The 19,243-nt window shown below is 41.2% G+C and overlaps 1 protein-coding gene across 4 annotated transcripts in view; it reads left to right on the top strand.

Moving 5' to 3' along the window:
• The window catches only part of EIF4E3 (eukaryotic translation initiation factor 4E family member 3), a 485,705-nt gene that overhangs the window by 22,856 nt on the left and 443,606 nt on the right, over positions 1-19,243 (top strand). For 3 of the 4 annotated variants that reach the window (XR_014145501.1, XM_081820769.1, XM_081820761.1), the window contains exons 3-6: positions 1,469-1,563; positions 3,073-3,133; positions 5,740-5,806; positions 9,187-9,342. Coding sequence is in view for 3 of the 4 variants with exons in the window: in XM_081820769.1 (XP_081676895.1) it covers positions 1,469-1,563; positions 3,073-3,133; positions 5,740-5,806; positions 9,187-9,342 (379 nt within the window). In the remaining variant the exon portion in view is untranslated. Of the gene's footprint in view, positions 1-1,468; positions 1,564-3,072; positions 3,134-5,739; positions 5,807-9,186; positions 9,343-13,733; positions 15,758-19,243 lie in introns of those variants that run through there. The other variant, XM_081820773.1, reaches the window with a different exon arrangement.

Raw genomic sequence — 19,243 nt, 5'->3', positions numbered from 1 at the left:
CTTGCAATTAACTGGGCTTTAATTTTTACACCAGATAGGCTTGAACAACTCCTAAGGATTATCATTCAGTGTACATAAAATTTTATTCCACTGATGTTACTCTGTGGCAGAGGCCCTAGGATTTATTTTTCTAATTGTTCTGTTGCTTGTGCTGTTTTCCTCAGATCTACTAGGAGACCCTGACAGCCACCCTTTACTTACCCTACCACACAGAGTGATAGTTCTTGTTTGTGTAGTAATTCTGTGTGTAGAGTTCATAATGTAGTGGTACGATGGCCCATTCCAAACAATCTGGGACGGGTTTTCTTGTTTGTAAACCCAATCCTTGTCCTAATCCTAGTGGTCATACCAAACACTGACTCTTAGATTAGTCTCTGTGCCTGCGTTTCCTTATGTATAAAATAAGAATAAGAACTGTGCCCCCTAATGAGGTTGTCGGTAGGATAGATGACATGCATATGTAAAAGTTCATAGACTGAAGCCACTATTATTAACTACTCTTACTACTGTTACTCTTATTCTCTTATTTTTATATAATCTGTTTTTGTCCACCAGCCACCTTTCGTCTGAGTTAGTTCCTGTTGCTATAAGAGAATACTGTAGACTGGAGGGCTTAAACAATAGATACTGGTTTCTCACAGTTCTGGAGGCTAGAAGTCCAAGATCAGGGTGCTTGCATGGTTGGGTTCTGGTACAGGTCATCTTCCTGGTTTATAGACAGATAGCCATGTCTGAGGGCTATCTGAGAGAGAGAGAGAAAGAGGGCTTGTTCTTTTTCTTTTCTTGTAGGGACACTAATCTCATCGTGGGGGCTCTATCCTTCTGACCTGATTACCTGCCAAAGACCACACCTCCTAATACCATCCCATTGGAGGTTAGGGTTTCAGTATATGAATTTGGGGAGGACACAAACATGCAGTCCTACATTTGGGGCAACTTGTTGCTTCAGTAACTTGAGCTGTTCCCTGTTCCTTCTAGAGGGGAAAAGAAAGGAGAGAGTGCATAAGGTGATCTCTCTTCGCCTCCTCCTCTGTAAGCCATCCCCTAATCCAAAGTGGAAGTCTCCTTCTGGGCTTAGAAAGAAGGCAGTCTGTGTTATAAGGAAATATGGTTCACTACGTATATTCAGCACTCAGGTCTGTATTAGATGCCATCCACCTGCCGGAAAAGTCAGTAGCAAAGTCCTTGACCAGTTTTACATGGAGAAACGTTGCATAGGGAGGTTTGCTTAATAACCATAGCTTCCTGTGAAGCAAAGAACTTGGCCCAGCATCAGCAAGGAACATTCTTTAATGCTATATTACGTTCTCTAGCAGAAAACTAGAAAGATGACTGAAAAGAAAATCTATTTCGAATGGATAGGACTTAATGAGAACTGATTTTTTTTTCTTTAATGCATTAATTTTATAATCTAGTGGCATAGTAAATCAATACTGGGTATATTAAACAAAGTGTTTTTCTTTTGAAGATATTCTGGAGTGTGTACAATAATATCCCTCCTGTGACTAGCCTGCCTTTGAGATGTAGTTATCATTTAATGAGAGGAGAGAGGCGACCACTTTGGTAAGTGTCAACTTGTAATTTGAGGTTAAGGTGGGAGGAAAATGGTTGTGAACCTCATAAAATATTTACTTCATGCCAAATTGGAATGCCAAAGTCATTTTCTCCTGCTAATGATGGAAAGTAATTTTAGCTCTTGCTAAATTATGAAGGAAGCTGCTGCCTACTTTCCCCTTCACCCTGGGCTCCATGATGATGAGTAGGTTTCTCAGTGTTCCCCAATGAACACCCCATTGTGGTCTCACCAAAAATAGGTCATTGTTTGTACGCCAAAGTTATGATGCAGTTCTTTGTATGGGGTGTTGCTGTATTTTGGTTTGTTCTTTCATTTGCATGATAATGACCTGAACAGTGGGGTGTAAAACCTTCTAGGCTGGTGGGAGATGAGAGGAAGAGATGGAGTGTCCACATCTGCTGTACAGTTGAACCTCAGAGACATCTCTTACGTGGACCCCATAGAAAGTATGGAAGACAGGTCATGGCCCAGTGTCTAGAGGAAGGGATCCTTCTTTATTAGCTTGGTGTAGTGGTGAGGGTGGTAGATAATAAGCCAGTTTGCTTAGGCTGGAGTCCCAATTAGTAATAAATTCTTATATCCCTCGAGTGTTCTAAGTAACTGAGATGTCCACTGGTAGGGCTTATTCCTGCCATACCTGAGCGCTCAAATGTTTTTAGGAATCTGATGCACTCCATTAGATTTGCTTTGCTTTCCTCTGAGTTGGTGTAATTTCTCAGACAGGCTCTCCCATTTGTGGTGGCAGAATGGCTCTCATGAGCTGCAGTCTTACACCCTACAAATGTATCAATCTCAGCCTTCACCAGACCCCATAAGATGCCAAGGCTGGCTGTCATTGGCCCACTGTGGGTCCTCTACATCACTGGCCAATCACAAGGACTAGAAAGAGGCAGTATTTTCATTGGCAAACCTGGGTCATAAGCCCATCTTTGAGGCTAGGATGAGGAATCAACCCTATTGGAATGGGTCTGACGTAAGAGTAGGAGACAAGTAGCTCCTTAAAGGGAAATTGGGGTACTTTTACCAGATGAGCAAGCAGATACTAAACAGGAAAACATGGCAGATGCCCACCACAGGGGCCGAGTCTCCTATTAAGCATATAGTGCAAGGTCGATATGAGAATCAGATGAGGCAATGCCATGAATGTGGTACTGAAACATAAAGGCCTTTACCCATGTAAAGTACTTGTATTAATTTGTCCATCCCCAGATAGCATAGGGAACCTCTCATCACCACCTCACCTCACTGAAAGTGAGAAGCTGGTCGCCCATCGCCACCCCTGACCTTGTGGCCACTGAATCCCACTTTCTTCCTTCCCCATCTCCACCCCCTTTCTTTTTCTTTCCTCTTCTTCCTTTTCCAGTAAAAGGGCTGAGGGAGAGTTTATTGAAGAATGCTCCATTGTTTGTTGTTTTTAATGTCATCTGGGTTAAACTAAACGCATGTAGAATCATTTAATCCTTGAGTATAATTTTAAACCTCGGTCTCTGATCCAGGGAAGAGGAGAGTAATGCGAAGGGTGGCGTGTGGAAGATGAAAGTCCCCAAGGACAGCACGGTACGTTTGTTCAGATCCTATTCTAGAACTGGCTATGGTTGGGGTTGTTGTTGACTGCATATGGTGAGCCTCCTGTGCTTTTTAGGCAGCCCACTTGGTCATCTCAGAACAGGACCGGGGGTGAGAAACTCTGTTCTGACGTTCATGATTTTCTGCCCCACAATGTCACCTTGAAAATGTAGTATTGTGTTTCTCTATAGAAATGATGCAGCTGTGGGACTGTATCCTAAATTCTGAAGAGCTACACACTTCTTAACTTTACAGAAAGGCTGATGATGGCAGTCATTTCCTCACCAGCCATGACTAACATGTGGAAGTTGGTATACATAGTGAGAAGCAGATTCCTGCCACCAAAGGCTTGTCCTTCTTCCACTGAACTTGGTGCGGAGACAGGGGATGCTTGGGAGGCCGTGCATCTTATCATTTGGGGAGGGTTTCGTGTGAGGCTGTGCCCAGCCTCCCTGCGGGACTGACAAGAGCCTGGTTGGTAGGATGGCCTGCTGAGACAACTGGTTTCTAGTGGCCAAGCCTCAGAAACCGAGATTTTCTAGAATAGGCTCAAATTCATCATGCTGACTAAAAGTGAACATTTGAACCCATTCTTAAGCTTTGGGAAACCAAAGCACTTCTTTGAAAATGGATGAAAGGGCAGAAGCTACCCGAGTCACCTTTTCATGGTTTCTTTCATGTGGATAAGCTCAAAGAATTACAATGTCTCCAGAGACCCATAGGTTTGAGTCATTTCCCTATAAGCACAAACCTAAAGATGTGACCAGATTTATTTGTTAATGATGCAGACTGTCATCAAGATGCATAGCTCCAGGATTTGCCTGTTATTTGGCTTTCATAAAAAATGTCAGGGGAGCCAACAACCAGGCAAGGCCTGCAAAGCTCCTCCTGCCCCCCACCTTTAAAAGGAGAGAACATAAGTTGTTTTTAATTTCAGTGAGAGCACGGTTTCCTTTTCATGTGCTTTATTGACTCCCACCAGCCTTTGAGTTCTGGTAGAAACAATGGTGATGTCAGCGTGTGGTGAACAGTAGCTGACGGGCACATTTGCCCCTTTCTCTCCTTGGCCATCTGCAGTCACAGATAATAGCACGTTCATGTCTGTACAAGTGTCCTCTTCACTCACTGTCGGTTGGGAGCCTGGTGGGCCAACCTTGTTTGACGTCACAACGTGGGAGGGAACTTCCCCTTTGCCCTAACTTCCTTGCAACGCCCTCAACTTCATCATGAATGGTGTAAGACACCGCAGGTGGGACATAGAGAACGGAGAGGATGATTTCCAGAAGGGAGACCAGTGGAGCCAAAGGGGGCATCTAGAAAAGGGAAAATAAAATCCTCCCCGCGAGCGAAAGCTCTCGGTGCTTAACTGCGATCATCTTGGTTAAAAACTCAGCTAGGCTGCTTTCAGTTTATTAGAACATAGTAATAAACACTATTATTAACAGTTAATATGTAGTGAGCACCTGGCATGGAGCAAACATGCAGCTATATATGGAACCAATCTTACCTGTTAGCTTTTTTCACTGCAGTCACAATGCTAAGCCCTTTGAATGCATTTGTTGGCTCATTTCATGGTCACAACAAGCCTGGGAGGTCAGCCCGTTGATATTCCCTGCTCGACTAAGGAAACTGATGTTGCCAGGGGTTGATAACCTGCCCACTCACAGACTAAGCAGCCTGGCAGGATTCAAATCCAATTCTGGAAGAGTTTAGGGCCTGTAAACTCTGGCAAGGAAGTTAAATGGGACCAAGAACTTTTTGAGGGGGGATAACTGGAAGAACTTTTAGGCCTCCAGCTACCCGTGAGCGCATGCTGGCTGCTGACTGGATGGCCTGAGTAGATCTTGGGTAGAAGGGCCTCCAGGTTTCTCACTTGCAGGAGGTGGATGGGAACATGAACTGATTCTTCTGGAGAGATGCATGCATACACACATCAAGTTCTACCCCTTGATGTAAACGGTCTGGCTCCGGTGGATGGAAATTTGCAAGTCTCTCATATTCACTAAACCAGAAATTTCCTTAAGAGCTCATCCCTGTGGTAACATTTTAAGTATCTCATAAACTGCAAGAAAAACAGAGGGCAGGGAGGGTATTGGAGAGAAGGATTTTACTAATAGCATTCAACTATAATCAGTAGATACATTTTGAATCAGTGAAAGCTAAAGGCACTGGAACATTATAAATCATTTGAAAGCATCACCCACCCACCCACCCCATTCTTTTGAACTTCATCAGGGTTTCACTAGAGATTGACTTTGTAGCTTTGGACACAAAGTTTTATGGACACAAAGTTTGTGACTTTGGATCCCTCGTATCTATCTGTGTAAAGTTACTTGTAAAACAATACAGTATATGCCACTATTGTGAGTGTTGACACCCGTGATCCGGGGATGTCTGCGGGCTCCAAATAATGGGCATGAACACAGTGCATGTGAGGCTGAAGAAAATGTGACTTGTTTAGCTCCTGAAGATACTTGTCTAAAAATATATGTGTTGTTATTGGTTTTTGTTTTTTGTTTTTTGTTTTTTTTTGTTTTTTGTTTTTGTTTTGTTTTGGTTTGGTTTGGTTTTTGTTTTTTATTCTTTTCCCATGCCAGTCCACAGTTTGGAAAGAGTTGTTGTTAGCGACAATCGGGGAACAGTTCACAGACTGTGCCGCTGCAGGTAAAGAAGCTCACGCCGTCGGTCACCTGCTCGTGTGTGCTTGGCTTGTGCTTGTCATTTGGAAGCATTTGTTTCCATGTGTTTGACTTTTAACACGTTTCGAAGTTCTTTACTCCGTAACTCTGAACTTACAGGTTTTTTTCATGTGATCATGGCATTTCATGTCATATGTGTATGTACATGTACATATTTATGTGTGTGTTATATGTATGTACATATGTATATGTGCATATATTTTTCCCCACGTAGCTCATCTTAATAGTGTCCATGAACATCTGTCCAAAATCAATAGGCAAAAAGAAAAGAAAAGAAAATTTGGTATTGGTTTGTTCTTAATACAGTTTAGGGTAGGTTGCTCATTCCAGTTCTTCCCGAGGGGTGAGTGGTGTCTAGTGGAGTGTGGAGTTAGGCCAGCACAGTCCCTTCTGTACCCCCTGGTTTTTCTCCCTTCCTCCAGTCCTGCTCTTGGGCCCCTGCTCAAAGAGACTTACAGAGGTTCACCATTGGGACTTGTAACCCCACACCTGAAGCTCAAATAGAAGGTCCTCAGGCATTTTCAGATACTGAGTGAATTTCTCAGAGCCTCTGTAAGTCCATTTTTATTTTGCTTTGTTTTTATCATGAAACCACTCAAAGAGGAGAAGAATTGAATTGCTTGTTTAACGATTTGTTTTCTTCTTGGCTAGTTCCTTCAGAGCTAACATTTAGAATAATACTTTACATGTTCAGCTTTCAGTTAAAAAATTTTTTTCTTAGCTAATTAGTACTGATTAATTTGTCCCCAGATGTCTTAGATGGTACTATCTTTGGGGGGCACCCCTAGGCTGGGTCACTGCCATGGCAAGCTTCAAATTCACCTACTAGCAGTTTCCATAATTCTCCTTTTGTTTTGCTTCTTATTTCACCAGCTTTCATTCCCTTAAGACAAAACCCGGGTGAAGATGAAATTGTCTTAAAAGTACAGATTCCTTCTGTTTTAACAGAGAAGAGTTAGCAACTTCACATTATGGAGCCAAAAATGCGTCCTAGGTATAATTATAAACACATTAATCCCTGGGAGAGGAAGTTTCCTGTGTGGATTATTCCTGTTTCCAGAACCCGGGAAAATAGTCTAATAATAAACAGGCAGGATTGAGTAAAGAAGGCCTGTTATTCCGTGGTTGTCTTAGGAAACTGGTGCACCATTAACTGTCTATTAAGCATTAGCTCTTCCACTACCCCCACTCTACCACCTGAAGCAAGTCAGCCAGTCTCTCTGGGCCTCGCTTCCCCCATCTTTAAACAGTGGCTCCTCCTAGCTCTTATACTGCCAGCACCCTAAAATAATTAGGGTTTTGCTGGTCGATTCTGCTTATGAATATTACATGATTGCTGATGGATCTGCCTTTGCATAAGAGTTGCAGCCTTTGACCATGCGCTTCTGAAAGCCCTATGCTAGTCGGAGCCTCCTAGTTACCAAAAGCCAAGCCAAACTGAAATGCTGACAGCTCAGCAGATCCAGCAGCCATCACTTAAAACCCTCTGGCCAAGAGTGTAGAAATGGGCCATCCCCAAAGACCGGAGAATGCCGCTGTTTCCCTGAAAGGCTGATCTAGTGTCTTCATGGCCATTCTTGAAAAGGGTAATGAGAATGGCATGCGTGGGGCTTCCCTCTTCACTCGCAGATTTTCCGTTCACATAGCAGTTCTGGTAGTGAGCTCGAGCAAGTGTCCGTTGAAGATGTAAATTCAAAAATAAGAAACCTGAACTAAAACAAATTTTTGACGCAGCGATGTTTCTCTTGGCTAAGGGATGGCCGGGATCAGGTCCTATTTATTTTTTTTGGAAATTTTGATTTAAATGTGACATAAATACCGAAAAGTACACAAATTGTAATGTGTACAGCTTGATAAATAGTCACAAAGTCAACAGATCCCCATAACTGCATCCAGATCAGGGAGCAAGCAGAACATTACTCACCTCCCAGAATCCCTCCTTGCCCTCCCTTCCTCCAAAGGTGGTCACCAATCTGGCTTCTGATACCATAAGCTGATTTTGCCTGTTTTCAAACACAGAAATAAATGGCATCATTTAGTATCAAGTCATACACATTTAGAAGGAAAGAAGGGAGGGAAGGAAGGAGGAGAGGGAAGGAAGGAGGAAACAAAGGAATTATTTTCCAAAAGATGAATTCCTTTAGTAAATTAGACATGCCCTCTTTTAAATTGTATCAAAATACTAGAATGTTTTAACCCCCAGAAGACAATTGGAAAAATTGATGGTATAAATATTTAGATGCACAGATTTAGAGCAAATCAGGCAAATTAGAAAAAGCATATTAACTAAAGCAAAATTTCCTAATTTTGATGATGCTCATCTTTCACATTTTACTTATAGGTGCTGAGCATGTAAGTACAGAGAGCGACCCTGTTTCATTGGTGTGGCATGAGCACATAAAGTGGGAGTCAAAACCCTTTATTCCTGTCATTTTGCCACAAATTAACAGACACAAAGTGGGTACAAGGAAGCATGTGATGGTACAGAGCCTTCCTTACCTAGCCACCATTCTCAAATATCTACAGAGTGGCCCCCAACCCAGAATTTAGTTAAAAATAAATGAAAGACCTACATTAATCAGTATTGATGAATGCTTTAATGTCCATTCACACAAGTACTAGAATAGCAGAGTCACACTCAGAAGATATTTACTGTCCCTTTATATACAGTGCTGACAGATGGTCATTGGTTCTCTAGCCCAAAGTTCAAAAATGCCAAAACCTGAAGGGGAATGGCTGGAGAGAAGCACTGGAGAGCAGAAAGAATGAAAAGGGAAGGAGCAGACAAGCAAACCACACAAAAACGGAAAGAGCAGCTTGGAACACACAGTCTGGGTCCAGTTGGTATCGAGGCAAATAGCACTAACCACCCCACGATCTCTGAACACTTGGCAGGAAGTCAGGAGAAATACTTGCTGTTCTTAACAAAGACAGTCAAGCATCGAGGAAAAGCTCATTTGAGTTCACTTGGCTTTCAGAGGACAGAGCATTATGCAACCCATTTTAGAAAAAGTCTCATCAAAACAGACTAAGAAATAAGTCAAAAAGCTTTGGTAACATGTTAAAAAAGGATAAATTACTTATCTGGAAAATTCGTTTGCCTGGAACATGATGTTTATCTAAGTCCCTGGATAAATGTGATGTACCTGTTGCAGCTTTTGTCCACTAACTTGCTTTTTGTCCAGCGGTTCCCCTTAGAAACAGTGTTTATTATGTGTTCTCTTGTGCCACCTTCTTCTTATTATCTTATCCATAACTTACAGCTAAGACGATAAGTGCTTAAAAAAACAATACAGACAGACTTGGAATTATCACTCATTTCTTTCTTCCCCGCCTTCCCCTCAGATGACGAAGTAATAGGAGTCAGTGTCAGCGTTCGGGACCGGGAAGATGTTGTCCAAGTCTGGAATGTAAACGCCTCTTTAGTGGGTGAAGCGACTGTGTTAGAAAAGATCTATGAACTTCTGCCCCACATATCTTTTAAAGCAGTATTTTATAAACGTAAGTGCTTTATTTTCAGTTATTATTTTCTAGCTTATTCTATCATTACGTTTAAAGACAGAGACTATGTTGCAAATGAGGTGAAGGCAGAATCACTCAAAATTCTATAATCCAGAAAATAATGCAATAAAATACACGTGTTAAAAAAAAAAAAAAAGTTCAGTCTCAAGAAATTAAAATGCGATTTTATTGTCACCTAAACACATGTTTCAGAAAAGGTGATACGTATTGTATTTGTTATTTCAGAAATTTAAACCTGATCTTAAATTTGTCATTCTCAGAAAAAAATTACTTTCTATTTGAAGCAACAATAACAAAAATGTTATTATATGAGCTGGCAGGTAGATATTCAATCATCCCTTCATAAACAGGAATTTATAATGTATAACATCTGTATTTGTGGAGAACCTCTTGTTCTGAGAGCAGGGGTGATTGAATGTTCTACTGAAATGCTAATATTTCCTCATTATGGAAGGCCGTGACACAGAACGAAAGAGAATTCACGCACAGTGGTGAAATGTTAACAGTATGAATAGGTGTGTGGACCCATTGTTCCCATCATGATTCATGTTCATTGCTTTTGTGTGCTCTTTTGAAAAAGTCATCTTTTTCATAATGAAAACAGCTTAGTGCTATTAAACGAATGTTTGGTAGATCAAACTGCAGGTTACACTTTTAACAGTGAGTTCAAGAAAAGTATTGACAGTCCTACACATACATCTGATAAATTCCTGTTTTCCAAACCATTCCAAGAGTCAATAACCCAGTTTTTTTTTTTTTAACTGTGTGGCATTTCATTGACTCTAAGATGCCTTTGATGATAAGTATTATTTTACAATTACTAAGAAAGAAAAATAAAAGGCTCCCAATTAAACTATGATGTATTATTGAATCCAGGGGCCTTCCGATGTGGGCTGGGGAGTGCATCTTAGTCTTGTTGGAATACACTCCATTATTGTTTCACTTTTCCCAACCCCTTGCCAAAAAGGAGAAAAAAAATCAAATATTCTTTTGGGATTGTCTTGGTATGATAGAAGTTATTAAAACAAAGGTCTCCCTCAAAGGAATCATAAAATCACAGACCAAATGATTTAGATTTTAAGCAACAAGACTGATACGTTGCTGCAGATATTCAGCAAGTGCTGAGCTTCTGAATTTTAAATGAAAGTTTAAATAAAAGAGACAGAAAGATGGCCCTGCAGAAGTTGATTCTTGGCTGTGCAGTGTGGAAATTGCACATTTGTAGATGCAATTTTCAGTCCTTGGGGAACATTAGTTGTATTTTCAACCCAGATATTAATTGAAAGGTCACCAAGGGTCTTTTCTTGTTTTTCTACTTCACAAGACTAACTCTCTGGAAGGAAGTGTATTTCAGGGCCATTTATGAATGGGGCTACAGCATTCTTTACCACCTTTGAACCAGCCCCACATTTGACTCAAAAGAGGAGAGAAGCAAATTGGAATCATCAAGTCAGGCACTTTGAATTTTTGTTCCCCTTCAACTGTGTGACCTCGAGCAGGTCACACCTTCTTGTCCTTTTACTTTCTCATCAAAATATTGAGGAGGTTGGTCTTAAATGGTCTCCAAGGTTCCTTCTACTTCAAAATTCTCTGATTAAATTTCCAAGTAACACGGTTAGCAGCAGGTCCAAGATGATAGGAGTATTTCACTAGAAAATTAAGCCTCACAGTGATTAGCCTAGTTGTTAGGGCAGTGGTAATACTCAGGTAAGACTGAAAAAGGATGAGTCACTGCTTAGTTGTTGTGATGGCTTGGAGGGAGGGGGAGGGCAAGCCAAATAAGGGGGAGAAGTGGCAACCTGGCCAGTTGAATCAAGCTGAATAGATGACCTAAAGATAGATGCCATTGTGAAGTTTGTGAGTAATGCAGAACTGGCTAGGGTCTCCGTAGAAATCCATATTTTAATGGCATAAATTAACATTTAAAGACTCAAAGATTATTCAGATAAAAATTTGAATTGGAAAAAACAAGCAATTCTCTTTATTTTATATAAAGCAGGCAGTCCTTTACTCAGTAGGATTATTATACACCACGTGCTGCAGAATTGATTTGGAAAAATGAGGTTTGGGCAGAAATCTTCATCACAGCATGATGAAGAACAGTCCTAGGGTGAGCTAAGTTAGGAATGGCCAACTCCGTGCTTTTATTCTGTCTTGTTAATAGGATCCTGGTGTAAGTATTCACAAGTATACAGAAGCCAGGTGACATGGCAGATTTTCTACGTAGAAAGAGCCCAAGCGTATTCGGTCAAGGCCTCCAGCAGGGGAGATGAGGAGTGGGCTGTTGTTAAGTTATACAGGATTTGGATATAGATTAATTATTTGATGGAGACACTCACAGTGCACAGAGACCCCTCCCCCCACCACAGTGCTACCCTTCCCCCCCCACCCATTCTGTTACGTTCTTCAGAGCAGCTGAATGGCATCTTTTCTGATGTGAGAATTATTTAGAGCGGAGGTTGGCGCACTATGAACCCTTTGCCAAATCTGCCCCCTCCTTCCCTTCTTTGGTAGGGGCTGCAGCTAAGAATGGTTTTCACATCTTTAAATGGTTGGAAAAAATCAAGGGAAGAACGACATTTTGTAGCACATGAAAATTGTATGAAATTCAAATTTCCGTGTCCATATATAGATAAAGTGTATTGGCACCTAGCAGTGCCCGTTTGTGCACATACTGTGAATGGCTGCCTTAGTCCTAACGGTGGCACAGTTCATCGTTGGGACAGAGACCATGTGGCCTGCAAAGCGTAAAATATTTATTCTCTGCCCCTTTCCGGAGCAAGTTCTCTTGACTCCTGGTTTTGAGAATTCTATCTTCTCTTTCCACCAAGGCTCACCCAAGGCTGAAAAAGAACTTCTGTCTCACAGAACTCCCCCAGTTCTGAAGGTTCTATTCTGCTAGCTTCATAGCCCATCACAGTGACAGGACTTCAGTATCTCAGCCATGACCACCACAGACCGTCCCTCGCACTCAGAGTCATAAAAATCTCCGGACAGCCCATAATCTGTCGGTTTATCACTTGGAGCCTGGCGTCGCTAAGAGGTCTGGGCTTCCTCCACTTGACCCTGCAGCACTGTATATTTTACTGCAGAACAGACCATATTTGCTTCGGTACTGACCCTAAAAATCTGTTCTAAAGAGAAAAAAAAAAGTGAAATATTTGTAAAGTTGTACATGCGAGAAGCACTCGGTTCAATCATTTGGGGGATTATAGGCTCTCCTTAGGAATTTGGCCAATGCACGGTAACCCTGGGAGCTACCCTGGGAGCTGTAGGTATGCTTCTGCCAGGGTTTTATCCAAGTGAAGAACAGGTTGGGGTGAACATCCAGGATGATCCTGAAGGGAAAATGGTCCCTTTGCCCACCACTTCACCCCTTTAGACACTAGTCTGAAGAATTTAGTCTATATTAAAAACAGAGAAATGGAAGGGGCTTGACAGGTGAAATGGGCCAGCCCATCCATGCCTTCCCAGGACGTCATTCACTGCCCATAGTGGGAGGGTGTAGGGAGACAAAGCACAGAGAATTCTGAGTTGCCTTCGGCTTTATCAGACCCAAGCTGCAGTGACTTTTCCCCTCAAGAGAAGAGGACCTGCCCTTGCTTCATGGTGATGGTTAGTCAGATTCCAGGAAGTGGACTTTCACACTTGGCCTTTTTTGCCTTGGAGAAAGTGGTATATATATTATGAATGTCTCGTTTCCCACTTCTACTTTATAACACTTTAAGTCTTTGAAAAATATTTTTGATAGTGCAGCTTTTTATTCTAGGGTCCCTAACTATAATTAGTGATTTTGCAAGCCAGACAATAGGACTAGAAAAAAAAATTAAAAACATGATTGGAAAAAATAAAAGACCCATCCGTTTTATGAAATTTCATTTCCCACAGAGGGTGCTCAGAGGTGGGGGGATGTGATAGGATTGCTTACCCTCTTGTGTTGTTCTTTGCTTTGCTTTGTTTTTGTTTTGTTTTATTTCTAAAGATAGGTCTGTGCATGGCCCTGGTGTGGGTAACACTGGGTTCCCCCACCCCATGCATCCCGTGGGGAGCAATCCCCCCACCCCCCCACCCCCGTAGCATTGGAGGCCCCGCATATTCTCTTCATCAGCTTGTGGGGATTACTCATCCTCTCGGCACAGCAAGCAGAAACAGGCAGCATGCCCATTGCTTGTTTATTCCTTGTTTTAATTTTCATGATTACGTTTCTCAGGAAATGCACGCCTTAGCTAACAGTTACTGGCACAAAAAGGTATTTGCGTTCTTGCCAGCCTTTGGGGAAACTGAATGAGATGCCTTAGAGAAGGGTTGCCCCATCCTTTGCTTAAAGTTTTCTTTCCTTTTTTTCTTTTTTGTTTTTTTCTGTCCTTTAGCCCATGAAGAGCATCATGCTTTTGAAGGTGGACGTGGAAAACACTAATTGCACACTCTGTAAAGAATTCTTTGTCCTTTGCTGATTGGTTTTGGAAACGGTCTTAACAGGAGGGAGAGTGAAGAGAAGACTTGCCGAAGCTCGATGCTGGTCCATTTAGAGTGGGTTTCTGTCCTTGCAGATGGGGCAATTAGGGCTCAAAGTGGCAGTTGGGGTGGGGGGGGACTGTGTGGGTTTCTACCATCACATTACTTGCTTTTTTTTTTTTTTTGCCTTCTAAATTCTCTGTTCTTTTCACTCTGGGTTGGGTTTTTTTGTTTTTGTTTTTTTTTTTTTTTTTGTCCTTTCAAATTTCCTTATTCAGTCTAATTATTGTTTTCTACACTCCCCTTTCATTGAGGCACAAGAAATCGGTTTCCCTTTAAGTAGCTCTGCTGTACCTAGTTAATGAGAATATGCCTAATCGTGACAATACTGCTTTTGAAAACCACACTGTACTTGGAGGAATACTAGCTTGATGAAACCTGTCTCGATTATTTGTTGTGACACATTCCTTCACACTGTGCACTGGGCATTGTTTTTTTCTATCCCAGGGAAAAGAAAAACCGTACTTAATCTGATTTTGCCCTGACAGCACACACATCTTTTATTTTTCCTTTTTAAACTTTTTTTTTTTTTTTTGCGATAAAAGGAAAATAATAGTTGGGTTGCCGAACATGAAAACTATAATCACAGTTGAGTATTTCAGGATATAAATCCAACTCTAGGTCTTCACACCCTCTGTGGAAGTATTTCTAATCCGAATTTCAATTTGGCCTTTTCAGAGGATAGGCATAGAGTGGTAGCAATAGATTTCTCCTGGTAGGAGACCTTGTATTTCTGATTTGAAGAGGTGGTGATATTTTAATTGTTTGCATTAAAGCTGCTTCTGAATTTTGGGTGTGTGTCCCCACTTAGGGCTTTCCAAATCCATTCAAACACACTTTGTTAGATTATCCCTTTTTCCTGCTCACACTGTATGTCATTTCCAATAATTGATGGTCCTCCTGCCTGGGCAGCTCTCCCCTGCCTTTTTCATTTAGGAGCAGCAAGGTAAATCTCATTTCCAGGATGAATGTGAACATTGGCAAAGTGGAACGTTGAGTGCATTCTGTTGATATTAATTTTTGGAATTGTTGATATATATTGTATTATGTTACCAAAGAAATACCAGTTTTAGTAGAAGGAAATGGCCACCCTCTGGAATACTGAGACTCTTTCAAAAATGTGCCAATTCCCCTCTCTCGACTCTGCCAAGCCTCCCCACTGCTTTTACCTGAAAAAGCAGGGCCATTTGAAGACACTTCCTCCTGCTAGCTTTTCCTGAGTCCAGGGAGCTAGTGCATGCTTACACATTTCACAAAAAGGGCCCAGTGCTCAGAACTTCGTTGTACCCAGGATTTTTAATCCCTCTTGCAGTATTGACCAGCAGAGAGAGGTGGGGCCACTTCAAGCCTCCAGCCTGTGTTTGTAAATAAAATTCTCCATTCAAACATTTTAAAGGACCTTCAACGATATCTATTTATAAAAGTTGTGCCCTTCACTTGCATTACTAACCACATCAACCATAACCTCAATGATTGTAGTTTTAAAAAACTCCTTTGTTTCTAAACTGAATTTCTTCAGTGATTTCAGAATGAGGTATAAGGATATCAGACCCCTTTTTCAAAAGCCTGGAACTTGCTTCTCTAAACGTTGTACTAACATCCAACTTATTTTTAAGTTATTCGTCAAGGATTTTTTTAAAAATTATTCTGACCATGAAGTTAAATTCTTTTTTTATAATATATTTTTCTGATAGATTAGAAGAAAAAGGATGATTGACCTATCTTCATTTTAATTGTCATATATATTTCCACAAGTAAATGGATTTGAAATATTTTTATTTTTTTTTTGAACTTTATTTAAAGCATTGTGATGACATGATCAGCTTCTGCATGTATGTAGCCTTTGAAGAAAAAAAAATAAATAGGAATGCTAGGCTCACATTAGTGTTCTCGAGTTTCTGTTGTTGATGATCGTGGCACATGGCTTAACGCACAAAGTAGATTTTTGTCCCAGAGAACTTCTGCACCTATTTCTGACCCGGCAGAAAATACCAACCGTGAGAAGGATTTAATTTGCCAAATGTTAAGAACCTATTATCTAAATTACTTTAAGAGTGGATTTTGTCAGATTTTGCTTTGGAAATTGTTTTAATTGAATATTTAGTTCCTAATAGACTTTGTATGAACTAATCTGATTTAATCAGTCTAAAAACCTCTCATTACCTTCTTGGATTAAAGAAGCTAATACTCTTTTGAGATACAAGGAAATATCTTGTGGGGCATGTGACTTTTGTTTAGGGCCGTGTACCCATGCTTGGGGGCGTGGGGTGGGGGGGGGTGGTGGCAACTTGCAGGAAGATCCTGATTTTTCAGTCCGGACCTTGCAGGTGCAGCCTGTCCTCTCTACAGAGAGCCGTATGGAAGTCACAGCGCTGACTTGCTCGCTTTTGTCCTTCCTTAGGTCTGGATGCAGAGCCAGGGTCTCTGATGGAAACCAGTATGTATTTTCTCCTCCCATTGCCCCATTCTAGGTTGTTAGATCACAATGGCTTGCTTACACTGGGGAAGTTACACCCGTTTCATAAGGACAGATAATACCCACTGAAAGTAACTTGTCTCTGTATTCACTTTTCTTCTGTAAGCACATCCCGGAAGTGTTGACTTACTCCACTTAAAGATTCCTCGCCCGACTTTTCCACATTTCTGAAACGAGGGGATAGTTTACAGTGAACATGTACATTTGATATAATGTGGCTATTAAATTTATGGTAAAATTGACAGCAAGAAAACGCAAAAGGAAAAACACAACTCTCGTAAAACTTTAAATAGTTTAACTCGACTCCTTCTCAACACTCTTCTTGACTTCAGCTCATGCCTACACATACACACAGTTCCAAGACCTTACAGATGAACGAAACTTTGGGTATCATTGAGTAGTAGACACACCTGCCGGCTACTAGCAGAGCCTTGATCAAACCCGTCCCTCGTGAAAGGACATGGGGTAGCAAGCGATAGAGCTGGGCATTAGAGACTGCAGGCTACATACCCAGTCCAGGTTCCTCAAACTGAGAACAGTCAAAAGTCTGTCAACCTAACCCCCAAACAGCTCACCCCAATCGAGCACTACATACCTGATCCTGTCTGGCCACTGATATGCCCATACATGATCAGGTATCCTCTCATTTTCTCCCTCCGACTCTCAGCGACTAAAGCGATGCTCCACTTGGGTGTTTGAAAATAACCTTATTGGGACAGGAGGTGGGCCTTTGCTGTGAGAAGCCCAGCTCCTAGAAGGTCCCATCTTTTGTACTTAAACAAAAGTGACAACATTTGGAGCGATCACATGGTGGCGCTGCCTTCCAGCCAACCGGTCTGGCTCAGCGGCATCATTTATCCAGCTATGTTTGTGTAATTATGTTAAGATTCGAGCGCATTTTGCTCTTCTGGTTTTATAAAAATGTGGTTAGATACCACCAATAGAAGTTTAGCTCTCCTATACCTAATAAAAACGGGTGAAAGATAGAACTCTCTGGATGTGCTTTAAAAATCTCAAATCTTAGGCTCTCAGTGAGCCTCTAAGCAGTTATGAAGAGAAAGAATGAAATAAACTAACATATAGGAAATACCAGAAATATTTCATCCAATATTGTGCCCGAAGGGAGAAGTGACATTAGGGTTTGGTTTTTGGGTTTTTAAGGGCTTTCTAAATACGGAACTCCCCTTTAAAATTGTAAGTCTGCTCTTCATCTTTCCTAGGCTGCATGTTTTCTGTGTGATTTCCCTCCTAACAACTGAGAGTAGAGGACTGCCTGTAGGTAGTTTATTTCTTAAAAGAATGTATGCAGACCAGTTAAAGATTATGTAAGAGTTTGGCAACTCGGGATTGTAAGAGCCTGGGTAATGGCCTCGACAACTGAGAGGGGTTGGAAGGTGGAGAGGGAAAAGGTGGGAATGGGGGCGCGGTGAAGAGCCCTTTGAACCTACGCTTCTGTGTAGGAATTAGAGTGGGTTCTCCCACTCGTCCTGTCCCAAGGAAGAAAGCTCACATAGGTTCTTTACACACCTGATTATGCTGTTCTGTTTCTGTTTTCTATTTTTACATATACATCCAAATCTGTGAGCACTTCTTACTTAGGCTAGCGCGTTCAGGCTAAAAGTCACCATCTTATGTTGTAGAGATACTCTCATCTTGCTGACACTACTCCATCTCTAAAAGAAAACTCACCGAGTCTTTGAATTTTAGAGTGGAAGGGACCTTTGAGATCATCTACCAGTGCTTCTCACCCCAGAGGATGCAGAAGAATCATCGTGGTGCTTACTCAGTATGCACATTTGTCAGCCCCGACCCTAGAGGTTCTGATTCACCAGGTCTGGGAGGCCTAGATAACTGCCTTTTTTAGCAAGAGCCCCAGTGATTCTAATGTGGATGGCCCTCAGATCTCATTTTGAGAACCCCTGTTCATACCAACCCCCGCCTATGACAAATGAGGAGAGCCTCCCACCCCCCAAGCTCTCAGGTGACCTGATTGGAATTTTAATACCAACAACCCTAGGAAGGCTGGAGAAAACCATTATCACTAATACTTGAGAAGATGATGCTCGTAAATAAGAACTTTATGGCCAGGACCACAGTGGTAATAAGTAGCCCATCTCTGAAAGTCCCTGATATAAAACCTTTAATACAGAGGGGTGGCTTTTCTCTTTTCTAAATACCATTTCAGCGAGTTAAGAGAAAAGAAATTAATGTTCAGAAAAAGTAGTTACTCCATATGTGCAGTAACTACTTTTCTATAATATCTTATGGCATCTGGGGTTCAGCATCATTGAACAAGATTAAATGAACATTATAGAGCTATAAAATTGCATGTAAAATAACGCAAAACTGTTCAAATGACTCTCAAAGTAGCCTGGGAATGAATTTCCACTAAAATTGTCACTCCTAGACATAGCTTAACAAAGCCATTAATAAAGTGGAGGGATTCTTTAATACAAAGAAGTATCAAAAAAATCAAGTAAGTATTCCCTAAAACCATGTGAATGATAATCAGAAGTCATCGTGAAGTCAATATTTTTTTGTCCATCATTGCTGCTAAAATTTAGAGTCCCATTGTATATGTGTGTGTTGAATGTACTAATTAGAATATCCAATGAAATAGCCTTTTGGATATTCTATGCTTTTGTGTCCTCCAGAAACCATGAGGTTGAAGAAATCTGTGTTAAATGTTTGGGTTGCTGCCTAAAAAAGCTATCAACTCATTTTATGAAATGTAAGATATCTTTGTGAAAATCTCAACTCCTGATGTTGAAGTGGGAGAATTTTCCTGAAACTTTTATTTTGGAACAAGTGTTTGAGATTTATAAAACTGCCAACTTTGTATTTAGAGAAACAAGCATGAAGTAAATATGAACGTTTCTGAGTTTTCTG

The sequence above is a fragment of the Leptonychotes weddellii genome, chromosome 1 (genome assembly GCF_054177405.1).
Source record: "Leptonychotes weddellii isolate Sample4059 chromosome 1, ASM5417740v2, whole genome shotgun sequence".
Classification (NCBI taxonomy): domain Eukaryota; kingdom Metazoa; phylum Chordata; class Mammalia; order Carnivora; family Phocidae; genus Leptonychotes; species Leptonychotes weddellii.
Note: the sequence above shows the minus strand (reverse complement) of the source record. Positions and strands in the feature narration are given on the sequence as shown.